Source organism: Penicillium canariense (genome assembly GCF_028826845.1).
Source record: "Penicillium canariense strain IBT 26290 chromosome Unknown utg000006l_segment0_segment0, whole genome shotgun sequence".
Taxonomy (NCBI): domain Eukaryota; kingdom Fungi; phylum Ascomycota; class Eurotiomycetes; order Eurotiales; family Aspergillaceae; genus Penicillium; species Penicillium canariense.
The window spans coordinates 1,955,113-1,967,863 of NW_026622733.1; the positions used below are offsets into that span (position 1 = coordinate 1,955,113).

A 12,751-nucleotide genomic window follows, 5' to 3' on the forward strand; every position below is an offset into this window, starting at 1 on the left:
CAAAGCAAAAGAAACCAAATGCTCGTTAAGAAGAGAAAAAATACATGAATATGAAAGGTATCAAACATAGATAGACGGGGTATCAGATCAACAGGAAGCGTCAGAACAAAACACAAACAAAAGACAGAGAGCACTGTAGCAGCCCGATCAACCTGGGGGAGAGCCTGGAATTGATTCCACCGGGACCGATGCAGTAGGAGCCAACCCGGCCACCTCAGCCGAGCTCGAAACTCGACGGCTATCGCTTGAGATGTTCTTGAAGTACCCGAGAGAGCTCCGGTCCAGATGGCCGCTCTCAACCCGACCCTGGATCATTTCATCGAGCATCCTGGATACCTCGTCCATATTCTTCCTCCGGTCCTCTTCTCTCTCACTGGCCTTCCCAGAAAGAGCAGGCCCAGCCAGACTCGCAGTCTTGTCGTTCCCATCGCTAGGGCCCTGGGCCTGAGGGCTGTCGGACCCGGAAGCCGTCGAATCCGCCTTAGTTTTCAGTTCTGGGGACTGCGAGTCGCCGGTCACCGCAGCCAGATCGCGATGCCGGGCTGCCGATCGGAGTGCAGCCAGCATCCGATCTTTGTCATCGAGTTGAATGCGGAGCTCGTTGATCTCCATATCCTTCTCACGAAGTAAGGCCGCCATGTCCGGATGCTCGGCGATAGTGGCGGTGCTTGGTGCGTTTGATTTGACCCCCACAGACATTCGAGAATGGCTCGAGCGACGGGCCTGAAGCAGGCGCCGCTCCAACGTGGAGATGTATCGATTCTTGTCGCCCAGGTCAGCTTGCAAGGCTGTCACCTGCCGCTGCAGGCTAGCCTTGCCATCGCCAAACTCGCCCAAATCGTCCTCATCTTCGTGGCCAAATGACCCACCGGAAAATGGCATCGCCCCCGAAGGCTCACTGCTGTTGACCGACATGAACGAAATGGGCCGGATGGATGAATGGGCAGCCCCTAGGGTAGACTGGCTGGCTGATGAACGGAGCGAGCGGCTTCCAGAATCTGTGGTGGACATTCTGGAAAGCCGGCCGAATGCAGAGGCGAGGCTACCATGATTGTTCACACCGGTTGACTTGGAGCTCAGAATCAACCGATTCAGATGCTCAATTCGTTCTTTCAGAGCCGTCCGCGCCAGTTGCATCTCCAACACCTGCTCCTCATGGCGAGCCTGGGCCTCCTTTTCAAACTGTTGCTCATCCCACTTGAGCTCTTTCTCCGCCTGCGCCTTGGCTTGGGTATCAAGCTGACCGCGCAGAGCTTGGATCTCCATCCGATAGCGCTCAAGGAGCACTCGACTGCCAGAATCCCCATTTCCACCGCCAAATGCCTCCTCGGCCTTCTTTGCATGGCTGACAATGTTGTTCTTCGCTCGCGCAGCAAATTTCAAGGTATTCAGAGTTTCGCCAGAATGGGCGTTGATGCCAACGACCAACTGAACCGTGCAGAGAATACTTACCAGGGAGTTTCCTGACAGAGCCGGCTGGAGCAATCTCGTTAATTTGGAATCACGGTATGGCAAATGCCTGCCATCCCGATCCATCGCATTGCCTTGCTTGTCCTTGTTCTCCGAAAGCTTCGAGATAATGTTTCCCAATGTGAGCAGACTCTTGTTGATATGGGCTCCTTCGGTGCGGCGCTCTTTGTCGTCTGCCGCGCGCTCCGAACCAGCAAGATCAATCAAGCTCAGCGTCGACACCCGAACGCCGCCAGGTGCGATGCCAGCCCGCTTGTCCTGCGAGTTACCAGAAGGCACTCGCTCTCGACTCTCGACGACAATTTGAACGACCGCATGACTTCGAGAACTGCGCGCGTTGAACTGCGTGCTGCTGGTTCGTCTGGCATGATCGCCTCTCGCGATCACCCGCAGGAGCTGTGTCGGGCTTTGCACAATCTCTTCCTTCAGCGGCGTCGCATACACCCCCCGTTTACTGTCTTCGCGTAGCTTGATCTCCTCCTGCTGAGGTACCGCAACACCATTGGCAACCGGCGTGGAGAGAAGATCGTGAATTCTCTCGTTATAGATCTCCAGATAACTCACGCGAAGCAGAAACTCTCGGTGGGGGGTTTCTCGAATGAAGGAAAATATATCAGTAATGGCGAGTGGAATCACACCCGGAGATGTGGCAGTTCCTTGCATCGAGAAAGTCTTGCCGGTGCCAGTCATGCCGTATGCAAAGACCGTGCCATGGTATCCTTCCATGACCCGTCGCACCAGGCGTTTCGCAGCCGAATCATATACTTTGGCGTTGTTCTCCTGTGGTGTAAAAACATTGTCTGTGACATGTGAGCGTTAGCGACTGATGATTGTGTGTGTGCGTGCGCCTGAAGTCTATCTGGACCAGAAGCTACCCACCATAATAGTAATCGCCTCCATCTTTGCCGCGGTGGGAGATCAGACTCCGACGCCCATCTAGCGACCACTCGCCATGATTGCGCGGTGTCTCGCCCCCATTGCTGGTATCGGGCCGAACGCGAACACTGACAATAACGTTGCCCTTGGACTCTTTCAGTTTCGAGGTGCCCTTGACAGTACCCGCCGCATCTTCTGTGTCTTCGAACGTCGTTGCACTAGTGGAACACGAACCCTGGGCAGAAGAGCTCCTACTGTGTGACGGCGAGGCTTCCGGATCCCGTGCATCTGCCAGGATTGACTTCCCATCTGCACTTCCATTGAGTAGGGACGGAGTTTTGGAACTGCGGTAGCTGCTGGTCGTGCCGGTGCTGAGCCGCGAGCTCCGCTTTGGTTTCGATGAAGTGGGACCTTGAATCGCCGATACTGACGATGCGGCGGTGGATGGGCGGCTGCCGGCCTTGGGGGGCTGTGGGAAAGAGGCAATACTGATTGTTCGGCGGAGAGTCTTGTCGGGGCTGCTCGGGGTCCGGCCACTCGATACGGAGCGGACCGAGCTCAGATTGGACGTTGAGTTCGACGTTGCGAGCGGAGACCGGGCGAGTGAGGGTGGTCTGGGACTGGATGGCGTCCGTAGCTTCGACGGTTGGTATGGCGATGCGGCTCGGGGGCCCTCGGGGGCCGGGGTGCTTTTCCTGGGTTTGGGGGTGGGTAGAGGTGGAAGAGCCCCGGTCGGGGGGTTTGTTGATGGCCGGGATGGTTGGGGGAGGGCGGACAAGGAAGCCATGGTCGTCTCGCAGGTGCCAGGGGCTGTGGGAGAATATAATTGTCCCACCCGGAGCGTCAGTTCAGTCGAGGAATCGCAGACGAGGACGCAACATGCGGGCGAGCGGGAGACGTCGGCGTCAATTTTCCAGGTCTTGAAACGGGTGGGGTCAGCACTGTGGGATGCGTTTCGATCAGTCAACTGAATCAGACACAAGACACCGACACCAGCCTCCTGGCGGTCCTGGAACCGGGCAGCGCGGCTGACACCTCCGAGGGAGCGATGCTCTGCGCCTGAGGAGTAGGCTCCCCAGTGCCGTGACCAGCGGTTGTCTTGATGAGGTCGATCAGTTTTCAGGGTTTCGGGTGCTTACAGCTTCAAACCACCATGCGTTGCAATCGCGACGGGGTGGCGCGAGACTCGAATGCCCACGAGGCGCCCACTGCCGCTGTGCTGGGTCGCCGGAGACCTTTTGTGTGTGAAGGACCGAGGGGACGATCAAATTGGGAGGATCAAGTCGGACGGGATTCGAGCGGATCAGACAAATGGAAGACACGAGATCGGAGGAGAGGGAAGAGGAGGCAAAATGGGATTGAGTGGAGGCGTGGTGGTGTGAGGAGGTGAAATGAGTTAGAGGTATCAAGCTCGAGTGCTTAATTTCTTCCCCCGCGCAGCGGAAAGGTCCATTGTTTTTATCGACCGATTTACTTCGTTACTCCTCTACTCCTCCGCGACTCCTTGACCAAGGCTAGCCTCCTCGCACAGCTCTTCCCCCCTGTATTGCCACGGTACTTGCATGCTACCCTGCTTTCCCACCGATGGGCATCGTCTTTCATTTACAATCCCCTGGTGCCCTGGGGCCCTGGTCCAACCCCTCTGCCTCTCCATCACTCCCCATCACATCCCCGACCGTGCTGTGTGCGCGCACCGGAGAAAAGGGGTAGACATGGCGTAGTGCTAAAACAGACAATCACAGTCTAATGCTCGAAGGAGTCAAGGCGCGAGTTCCTGGCGGGCTCGAGGGAGGCGGGCGGGCCCAATGGCAGGGCGAGCGGTGGAGGAGGTCGTTCGGGACCCAAGGGAACCTGCGAAAAAGGGGGCGAATGAAGGCGCGGCCTGCGCTGGTGGGGTCTCTGCCGATTATTGCGACCAGACGGATTGGCACCCGCGAGCAACAAGCAGCAATCTACGCAGCGCTGGCCGGCTAGAGGGAGACTCGACTCGGTCGTGGTCCAGCTGAGAAACAAAATTCTGGCCCCATGTGCGAACCGCGAACGTCCACAACGTTGATCCTTATTTGATCGTCGCGCCCCATCACTTCACAAGGACCCACCGGTTGCAGGCTTTCCCCGTTGGCAAGTCCCTCCGGTATACCTAGATCTATTGCGGAGGAGGCGGAGGAGGAAGGAGGAGGGTTCGAATGCCTTTCCTAGCTTGCTGACTAGCGAGGGTCAACAATAGATCGACCAGCAACGCAAGGGACAACACGACCTTCCGTTCCCCCCATGGCTTGCAGTGGACCGCCCATGTATTGGAGAGGGTGCGACATGACAGGTAGCAGATCGTGCGGCTGACCGATCGCTGGGATGTGGGATGTCCCTGCTCAACCTCTGCTGCTCCCTCCACCTTCGGTGCCATGGCCGCTGGCTGGCGCCCCCCGGGCGAGCTGTCACCTCGAAAGTTGGGCAGAAATCATAGTCGCTGCACCGGCATGCATCATGCGGTGCAGTAGTATGCGGCGGCTTGAGACTGGACGACTATCATCACACGAAGGTGTCGACCACCACCCCTGGGGAAACCATGGATAAGGAAATACAAGGAAACAAACCAGGGATTACGATAGTCCAGGAAACGGGGAAAGCTTCATCATCATTATTTTCATCTTCATCATCAGGGTTGTCATTACTTCATGGCGCCAAAGTCCAATTGGCGTGCCGCGTGTTTAAAGGGACCGTCATCGGTTTCGCCGCCGCGTCGGGCCAAGTCATCGCCCATCTTCTTGGTCCCCGACTTCCGCGGGAGATCCTCGTTTTTGGTCGGCTGCGGGTCGGTTGTCCACCAGCTGTGTTGTAAGACTTGCAGAGCGGTACGGCGCTTGCGAGGATCCAAAGCGCACATCGACATGAGCAGATCGGCACCCACCGGGCCGGCGGTAGGGAACTGCCGAAGGAAGAACTCGCGCCCCTGCAACGGGACCGTTTTGTCCGCAACGTAGTTGGGCAACTGCGTCACCCCAGGCCAATTATCCTCCGTCGGGGTGCCAAAGGCCTCACAAATCTTAGTGATCTGATCCAGGTCCGACATCCCAGCCAACAGGGGAACGCGCAGGAGCAACTCCGCAAAGACCATTCCCATCGACCAGACGTCCACAGCTCCCGAATATTGCCGTGCCCCGTAGAGCAGCTCGGGGGCCGATACCACCGGGTGATAACTTGATGGGTCATGTTGAGATATGGATCCGCAAATGACCGTGCCAGGCCAAAATCAGCCAGCTTGACCTCGCCGTTGGCGGCGATCAACAAGTTGTTGGGCTTGATATCTCGATGAAGCACAAAGTTCTCATGGCAGAACCATACCCCCCGGGCAAGCATGCCCATCCAGGCCTTGATGTCGCTCGCACCGTAGTGAATGTCATTGTCTTTGATGAGCATCTCGAGATCTCCTCCCGGAAGAAACTCCAAGACCAGGTTGAGATTTTGGTCCTTGGAAGAGAACACGTCATGGAGGGCAATCACATTCTGGTGCGACAGCTCTTGAAGGTACTTGACCTCACGAATCGCGTCCATGGTGAGTCCATCCTTATATTCCGCGTTGACTTTGATCTTCTTAATTGCGACGCACGAGGATGGGTCCTCGCGAAAGTGCCCCAGATACACAATGGCGTATGTACCTTCACCTAATTTCTTGCCTGTTCACCTTGTCAGTCTCTCAGATCATTGCGCAGGAGGTGCTGTAGTATCCAACACACCCTTGATGTATTTCTGCCGCACATCGTCATTCAGCTGCTCAGTAAGCTCACGGTCTGGATTCGACTCAGACTGTGCAGCGACTGCCGAGCCAGATACATATTGAGCACTTGCAGCTTTTAACCGCAGAGCTGAGCGGGGCGAAGCGACCGTCATCGAAGGGGAGCGAGAGGCAAACGGCGAGAGGGCCATCACGGACGCTCGTGGATTGACCGTGGAGGGTCACGGAGCTCAGAGTGTGTGAAGGATCCCCAGTCAACGAAGGATAATATGATAAACGAGGAAATTGGCGACTTAGAAGCCGTGGAGAAAACTCTCAAGATCTCATGTCGAAAAGTAAACCGTGTAGAAAGTTGTGAAAGGGAGCTTGCCAGATGTTCCTGCGCTGTACAATGTGAGCGCTTCGGAGTATTGTTGATCCCGAGGTGCCCGAAATTTCTCAGCGCGGCCAAAACAGCAGGCCACGGGCAACCGGCCGTTTGACGATAACTCCCGGCCAATTCTCCCCCTTCCCTCTCCCATCTTGTTCCCCGAGGGAAGCCACCTGATTCCGGGATCACTGAATTCGACTCCGACTAGCTCAAAGTATCTGGTGCTTGCGGGAACCCGCAATTGCACAGGCCCGTCATGACGATGCGCAATTTCCAACTGCGGAGTCTATCGTCCCGACTCATTCAGACCGTTGGTATCTCCCGGCAATGCATTCGACCATTCCACCGCAAAGTCGCACGCTCCGTGCCCTCCCCGACGCCATTCGTTCCCGACGTCCAAACCTTCCTCACGTTGATCGGCCGCGAAATGTCTAAGCATGCGAGCAAGATTCCCACATGGGAACAGCTTTTCGCCTCCAACTCCTCCCAGCTCCGCGAGCTGGGCATTGAGCCCGCCCGGCAGCGCCGCTACCTCATGCGGAAGCGGGAGAAGTTTCGCAATGGGGTGTACGGGCCTGGGGGAGACCTGGAGCACGTTGTCGACGGCGTTGCCCAACTACGCGTGGTGGAAGTCCCGAATGAGGCCGCGAGCGCAGCTGGAACAGCTGGAGCGAGCTCAGCGACATTGACGCCGGGCATGAAGAAGGCGATTGTGAACCTGGCGCCGAATGCCGCGGAATACAAGCACAGCGCGTCAGCGCAGCTGAAGAAGTTCGCACACATGAAGATCCATCGTGGCTCCCAGATCATGGGCCCATTCCTGCAGCCGATTAAGGGAACTCATGGCTCTGCGGCGACGATTACTGTGCAAGAGGGCATGTGGGAAGACAGGCGGGGTCAGAAGGTTGATGGTGGTGAACGACGACGGGTCGAGGTGCGGGCCAAGAAGAGGCTCGAAGAGAGGAGGAAAGCATAAAGGTAACACGGATGGATTGGCGTTTCCTGCATATCTCTTGAGCCTCCTGGTGGGCCTGTGTTTTCTATTCGCAATGTACTATACTAGCAACTATCGCACACTTAAAGAGCTTTCCTTGCACTCTTCACGGGCAGATCATTTAGACGGGTTATACATACTCATTAGATGCAAGGCAGAGAGAGAGAGAGAGAGAGTCCAGGTCTCCCAGGCTTGAGTAGATCCCCGGGGACTACCTGCGAACCCATGTACTACTAGTTACTGGTTCCAGGCTCTGATCGTCTTGAATAGTCTTCGATTAAATATATTTAATAACAGTCACGGTATCAACAGAAATAATGGAGGAATATCAAAATCGCAAAGCGCGATGAGGAAAAAAGGTTAATGTACAGTGGGTACAGTCGTTCCAAGGACGTCGAGGGAAGAGGAGAGGCTGCGCGCAGCGGACGATCGCTAGGGGCGGGTTCCTTGGCTTCGGCCTCTGCCACTTCGAGGAAGGTCATTAAATGTAATATCAGCTTCCAATTGCAAGTGACTTTCTTTTCTTTTCTTATGAAGGGACTCTGTCTATTCCTTGGTTCCACGCTTCTCATAGCGAACAAATGACTTGCCTAGAGGCTTGGAGAACAGCGACTGGATAGTGGGTTAGCTTGATGATCCTTTCTTTGGAGGTCACAACGCGTTTGGGAGAGTGTCCATAAGTCACTTACCGAATAGTCTGTCTCCGGAATACCAGTGGCACCAGGAGGGGTGGAGAACTTGAATTGCCTTACCAGCGCGGCCAGGATGGTGCCCAGCTGCACATAAGCAAACTGCTCACCGATGCAGCGATGGCGACCAGCACCGAAGGGCAGGTAGGGGCTGTTGGTACCCTTGCTCACCAGACCATAGCCGTAATCGATTTTCTCCTCATCCTCATCCTCATCCTTGGCAGTGTTGTCCTCGTCCCAGCGGTGGGGGTTCCACTTCAATGGCTCGGGGAAGTACTCCTCCGACCGGGCAGTGACACCAGGGGACGAGAGGACATTGTGAGTAGTGGGGATGACATAGGGCGTTCCTTCCACGGGCATGGGGTTCTTGACAGCTCGGATGATGGAGTGGATGGGTGCGTGAATGCGCAGGGTCTCCTTGATCACCTTGGCGTGCAGGTCCAGCTTCTGAAGGTTTTCGTAGGTGAGATCAGGCAGGTCCTCACCCAGAACACGGAGTTGTTCCTGGTAGAGTTCCTCGATGATCTCAGGGCAGGTGGCTAGGCGCAGAACAATCCAGGCGGCGGTCGAGGAGGAAGAGTGCTGGCCAGCCATCAACAGGGCAATCATCATGTGGGCGACCTCCTCATCGGGAACAGGGGTACCGTTCTTGTAGGTGCAAGACATCAGGTTCCAGACCATGTCCTCGGAGTCCTTCTTGCCACCGGCCTCACGACGCTGGCGGATAATATCCATGTAGGTCTCGGTCAACTTGCGCTGCGCAGCGTCACGCTTGCGGTTGTGAGGAAGCGGGGCCCAGGGGAGCATGAAATTGATCGGAGCGAATCCCATATCGAGGTCGTGGTACATCTCCGCGAAGGTGGAGTTAAATCTGTCCCGAACCTCCTTGCCCTGCAGGGAGCGCGATGCCGTATAGATGGTGATCTCCGAAATGGCCTTGGTGACGTCGAAGGTGCCCTTGGATTCCTGGAATGCGGGAGAGTTCTTGACAAAGTCGTCCACCTCATCGGTGATCAGACGAACATACGAGCGGAGCGCATCGGAGGTGAGACCGAATTTCACGAACTGAGGAAGTGATTGAATTAGCCTCACGCACTTGAGAATTGATCCTGATCCCTTTCTCACCTTCTTCTGCTCCATCAGCTTGGAGTTGGGGCAGTCATAGACGACATTGCTTCCAAAGACGGGGGTAGTCAGCGGCGAGTAAACTTCCTCGGCGCAAACGTCGCGCAGCTTGCCATTCAGAATGAACTCATTGCCCTTGGTGCCCAGGTAAACGGTGGTCTTCTTGCCGAGAAGGACAAAGGTGAAAATATCACCGTACTGCAGAGGAAACAAGTCATTAGAGATGGGTTTAGTCCGGCAGGGGGATCATGCGTGGGAGGCGCACCTTCTCGCGGCAACTGAAGAAGAATTTGTACGGATCAATACCATAACTGATAGTGCTGCCGACAAAGGGGAACCAGTGGAAGACGACCGGGGGTTCATGCGGGCTCTTGAACAGCAGTTGGCGCAGAACATTCACCACGACGGCCACAGCGATGAAGGACAACGCGCCGACCGACACTAGGAGGTAGATGGACTGGGCCGAGCAGTGCTCGCAGAACTTGTCGAGGAAACTGGAGAAGAGACCCATGGCGAAGGAGGAAAAGGGGAAGGTGTTTCAATTGAGGGTGAAAGAAGGAAAAGAGAGAAGTCCCAAAGCCTTCAGGGCGAGGCGAAGGCAGGGTTGGAAGCGAAAGTTGGCAGTGGAAGGGGGCGCGAAATAATAATCTCCGCTGTCATTCGGCGAGGCCGGGACCCGCCCCTCCCCCTGGTTCGCCGCAATCTGTGATCGGAGTATTAATATTAATATTGGTTTGGCACCACTAGCCTGAATCTCCTTTTGCCAGTTGGCTCACAGGCCTGCATAGCCCCTATAATCGCCTCGCATCAATGTGTTTTCAGATTCCAGAGGGACCCCGACTTGTTGTCCAGTGGGGATGGGTGAATCCCAGAACGGGCGGTTTATCACGCCACGTCGGTGGAGGCGTCTCCCGCCGGTGCCTGGCGATCGCACGATGCACGGTGCACGGAGGACAGGTGCAATGGCACTATAACAATCGCATTCCAACGCCGGACTGTGAAAGGTATGTAAAAGGTACCCTAAACTATACATGCACCCACTTTTGTGGCCTACCGTTCCCGATTCCCGAATAACCTCCTAAACCGCATGTAGTACAGACAGACCCACGCAAAGCCCCCAATGGCAAAATTCAAACCAGAAATTCAGCCGAATCAGGTCGGATCAAAGACCAGACCATCACAGGAGACCAGATATCACCGGTACCGACTGGTAGGTTCTTCGTCGTAGAGGGCGGGATCTCCGGATTGGCCCAGGTTCACAAAGTCCTGAGGATCATGATTGTTGCCAGGGGAAGGTTCGCGACGCGACGCCTTGGCCGCTCGATTGTGAACTCGCTTCCCAGCCTCATTCTTGTGATAGACCTTGACCGGGGTGCTGCCACCATCCACATGCTCGCTAAAGTGGACGTCGTTGATACTGCTCAGCATCGTACGCTCCCGCTCGATCTTACGCTTGGAGAAGTCCAATTTGTCGAGCGCTCCGGTTAGGCCATCTGTGCTGTCGTTGACGCTAGGGTATTTTTCGGTAAGCCAAGGGTGTTCAAGACACTCATCCACCGTGATCCGTTTCTCCACATCCACCGTGAGCATCTTGTCGATCAGGTCTAGAGCGGGATCCCCCACGGAATCCCAGTAAGGGGACGGGTAGTCGAAACGGCCCATCTTGATCTGCTGCGCCAGAGTGTATGGGTTCTCTCGGGTACACAATTCATCGGAGAAAGGTGGGAAGCCGCAGAGGCAGATGTAAAGAACAACACCCAGCGACCAAACATCCACGGCCCTAGTATACCGTCGCCGACGAGTCTCTTGCAGGATTTCCGGCGCAACATCTGCAAAAAGTCAGTCTCGAGGAAACATTCTCCACCATCAATTAATCAATAAGCCAACGTACAACTGGGTGTACCGCAGCTAAGGAAAGAAATGTTAGCACATCCATATGAATGAACCGCATAAGAGGATCCTCTAAAACTCACAGTGTGGTGGTGAAGGAATCCTCTCCAATAATCTTAGCAAGACCAAAGTCGCCCAGCTTGACGGTCAGTTTCTTGTCTGATACAAGGATGTTCTCAGGCTTGATGTCCCGATGCACAATCCCTCGATCGTGCTGAATATAGATGTTAGCCGGATCAGGGTACAGGACCGGATACTAGAGGCCATGTTTACCAAATACTTCAATCCCTCGAACAGCTGACGGAACACGTGGCGAGTTTCAGCCTCACTCAGTTTCTGCTTGGTCACAATCAAATTGAAAAGTTCACCCTCGGGGGCTAGCTCCAGGATAAGATAAGCACCGTCACTCTCATCGAAGGTGTCCTTCAGGCAAAGAAGGTTGGGGTGATTAACCCCCATCAGAAGAGCGATCTCCTGCTGCAAGGTCTCGTTCTGAGACTGGGATTTTTGCGAATCTCCCGGGCGTTTTTCAAAGACCTTTGCGGCATACTGCTTCCCCGTCGTTCGATCCGCACACAGGTAAACCGTAGCAAAGTGGCCCTTACCAAGCTGCTGAAGTTTCCGGTACTGCTGGCGGAAACCACTTGTGTCTCGCGTACGCGGATAGCGGAAGACAAACCGTGCTTCATTCAGAATTGAAACCTCATCCCGATCCTCGAGCTCACGATGTTTGTTTCGTCCGACAATCGCATCATTCACGAAGGTCCCATTGCTGGAAAGGTCCTCCAGCATCGCGACCACGTCACCTTTCCTTTTCTCAGAGAAAAGAAGGAAATGTCGATTCGAGATCGTCGGGATGTTGATCACCAGGTCTATAAAAACAACAAACCTTGTCAGCATTGCTGGTGTGCCATGAGGAAGGTGCTTACGAACCACATTCGGGATGTCGGCCGACCAGGTAGCCTCCGGGCGCGCGGCCGTTCCCTTGCTTGCTTGTCTGGGGCTTCGTGTCGGATTTGACGCACCCATCGCGCTGTTTCAGGACGAAAGCGCCGCTCACGCTATCATCTAGCGGGATGAGGTATCCCCAGACTCCCTCCGCACTCTCATCATCCACTTCGTCTGCATATGTCCTCGGGGGTAAACGAATTGTGAAAGGGCCTGCGTGTCACCCGGTGGCGAGGAATAGGCTGGGGATAATTCTGTATTCGACGGGGTGTGCTGACGGACATGACGACTCGGGCTGCCTGGTGGAGTGGCTGTGAGTTCGTTGCGGATGTCCGTCGCAGTCGAGTTCCCATGAGTTAGCGGAGTGGGTAGATAGTCATGATTGACTGGTGTTTCCACAGGTTGCTGTTGCTGGCTCGAGATTCTCTGAGAGCGCCGGGGCTTCTTCAAGTCCTGCGAATCGGCACCTGCACTATGCTGCAGGAGACAAGTTGATGAGCAAACAAGCCCCGAAAACTTTCCCCGGATGGAGTGATACTTACTCTGGCCCGTTTGAGCGAGCTTTTTTCACGAGGTGCCATGATTCTTGTTCATACCACACAGACTCCCAGCTTAAGAGGTTGTCCACAGGCCAATGAGGGATGTTGGCTGGACGG

The 12,751-nt window shown here is 55.4% G+C and overlaps 5 protein-coding genes across 5 annotated transcripts; 1 reads left to right on the forward strand and 4 right to left on the reverse strand.

The window, feature by feature from the left end:
* Window positions 1-147: 147 nt before the first annotated feature.
* Window positions 148-3,501, reverse strand: N7482_008677 (putative kinesin family protein (KipA); the record flags this gene model as incomplete). The annotated part of the gene is made up of 4 exons (XM_056690801.1): window positions 148-2,270; window positions 2,350-3,287; window positions 3,338-3,444; window positions 3,496-3,501. 4 exons carry the CDS (start codon window positions 3,499-3,501, stop codon window positions 148-150), a joined length of 3,174 nt encoding a protein of 1,057 aa, XP_056540566.1.
* A 1,513-nt stretch (window positions 3,502-5,014) lies between these two features.
* kin28 (TFIIH complex serine/threonine-protein kinase subunit KIN28) lies at window positions 5,015-6,270 on the reverse strand (the record flags this gene model as incomplete). Its single annotated transcript, XM_056690802.1, has 3 exons — window positions 5,015-5,543; window positions 5,582-6,020; window positions 6,081-6,270. The coding sequence occupies 3 exons, from the start codon at window positions 6,268-6,270 to the stop codon at window positions 5,015-5,017; spliced, it is 1,158 nt and encodes a 385-aa protein (XP_056540567.1).
* A 435-nt stretch (window positions 6,271-6,705) lies between these two features.
* N7482_008679 (mitochondrial 37S ribosomal protein mS41) lies at window positions 6,706-7,425 on the forward strand (the record flags this gene model as incomplete). The annotated part of the gene is made up of 1 exon (XM_056690803.1): window positions 6,706-7,425. One exon carries the CDS (start codon window positions 6,706-6,708, stop codon window positions 7,423-7,425), a length of 720 nt encoding a protein of 239 aa, XP_056540568.1.
* Window positions 7,426-7,989: 564 nt separating this feature from the next.
* N7482_008680 (cytochrome P450) lies at window positions 7,990-9,768 on the reverse strand (the record flags this gene model as incomplete). Its single annotated transcript, XM_056690804.1, has 4 exons — window positions 7,990-8,055; window positions 8,133-9,197; window positions 9,258-9,455; window positions 9,523-9,768. The coding sequence occupies 4 exons, from the start codon at window positions 9,766-9,768 to the stop codon at window positions 7,990-7,992; spliced, it is 1,575 nt and encodes a 524-aa protein (XP_056540569.1).
* Window positions 9,769-10,451: 683 nt separating this feature from the next.
* On the reverse strand, window positions 10,452-12,676 carry N7482_008681 (uncharacterized protein; the record flags this gene model as incomplete). Its single annotated transcript, XM_056690805.1, has 7 exons — window positions 10,452-11,086; window positions 11,149-11,165; window positions 11,231-11,361; window positions 11,421-12,019; window positions 12,081-12,269; window positions 12,320-12,572; window positions 12,638-12,676. The coding sequence occupies 7 exons, from the start codon at window positions 12,674-12,676 to the stop codon at window positions 10,452-10,454; spliced, it is 1,863 nt and encodes a 620-aa protein (XP_056540570.1).
* Between the last annotated feature and the right edge of the window lie 75 nt (window positions 12,677-12,751).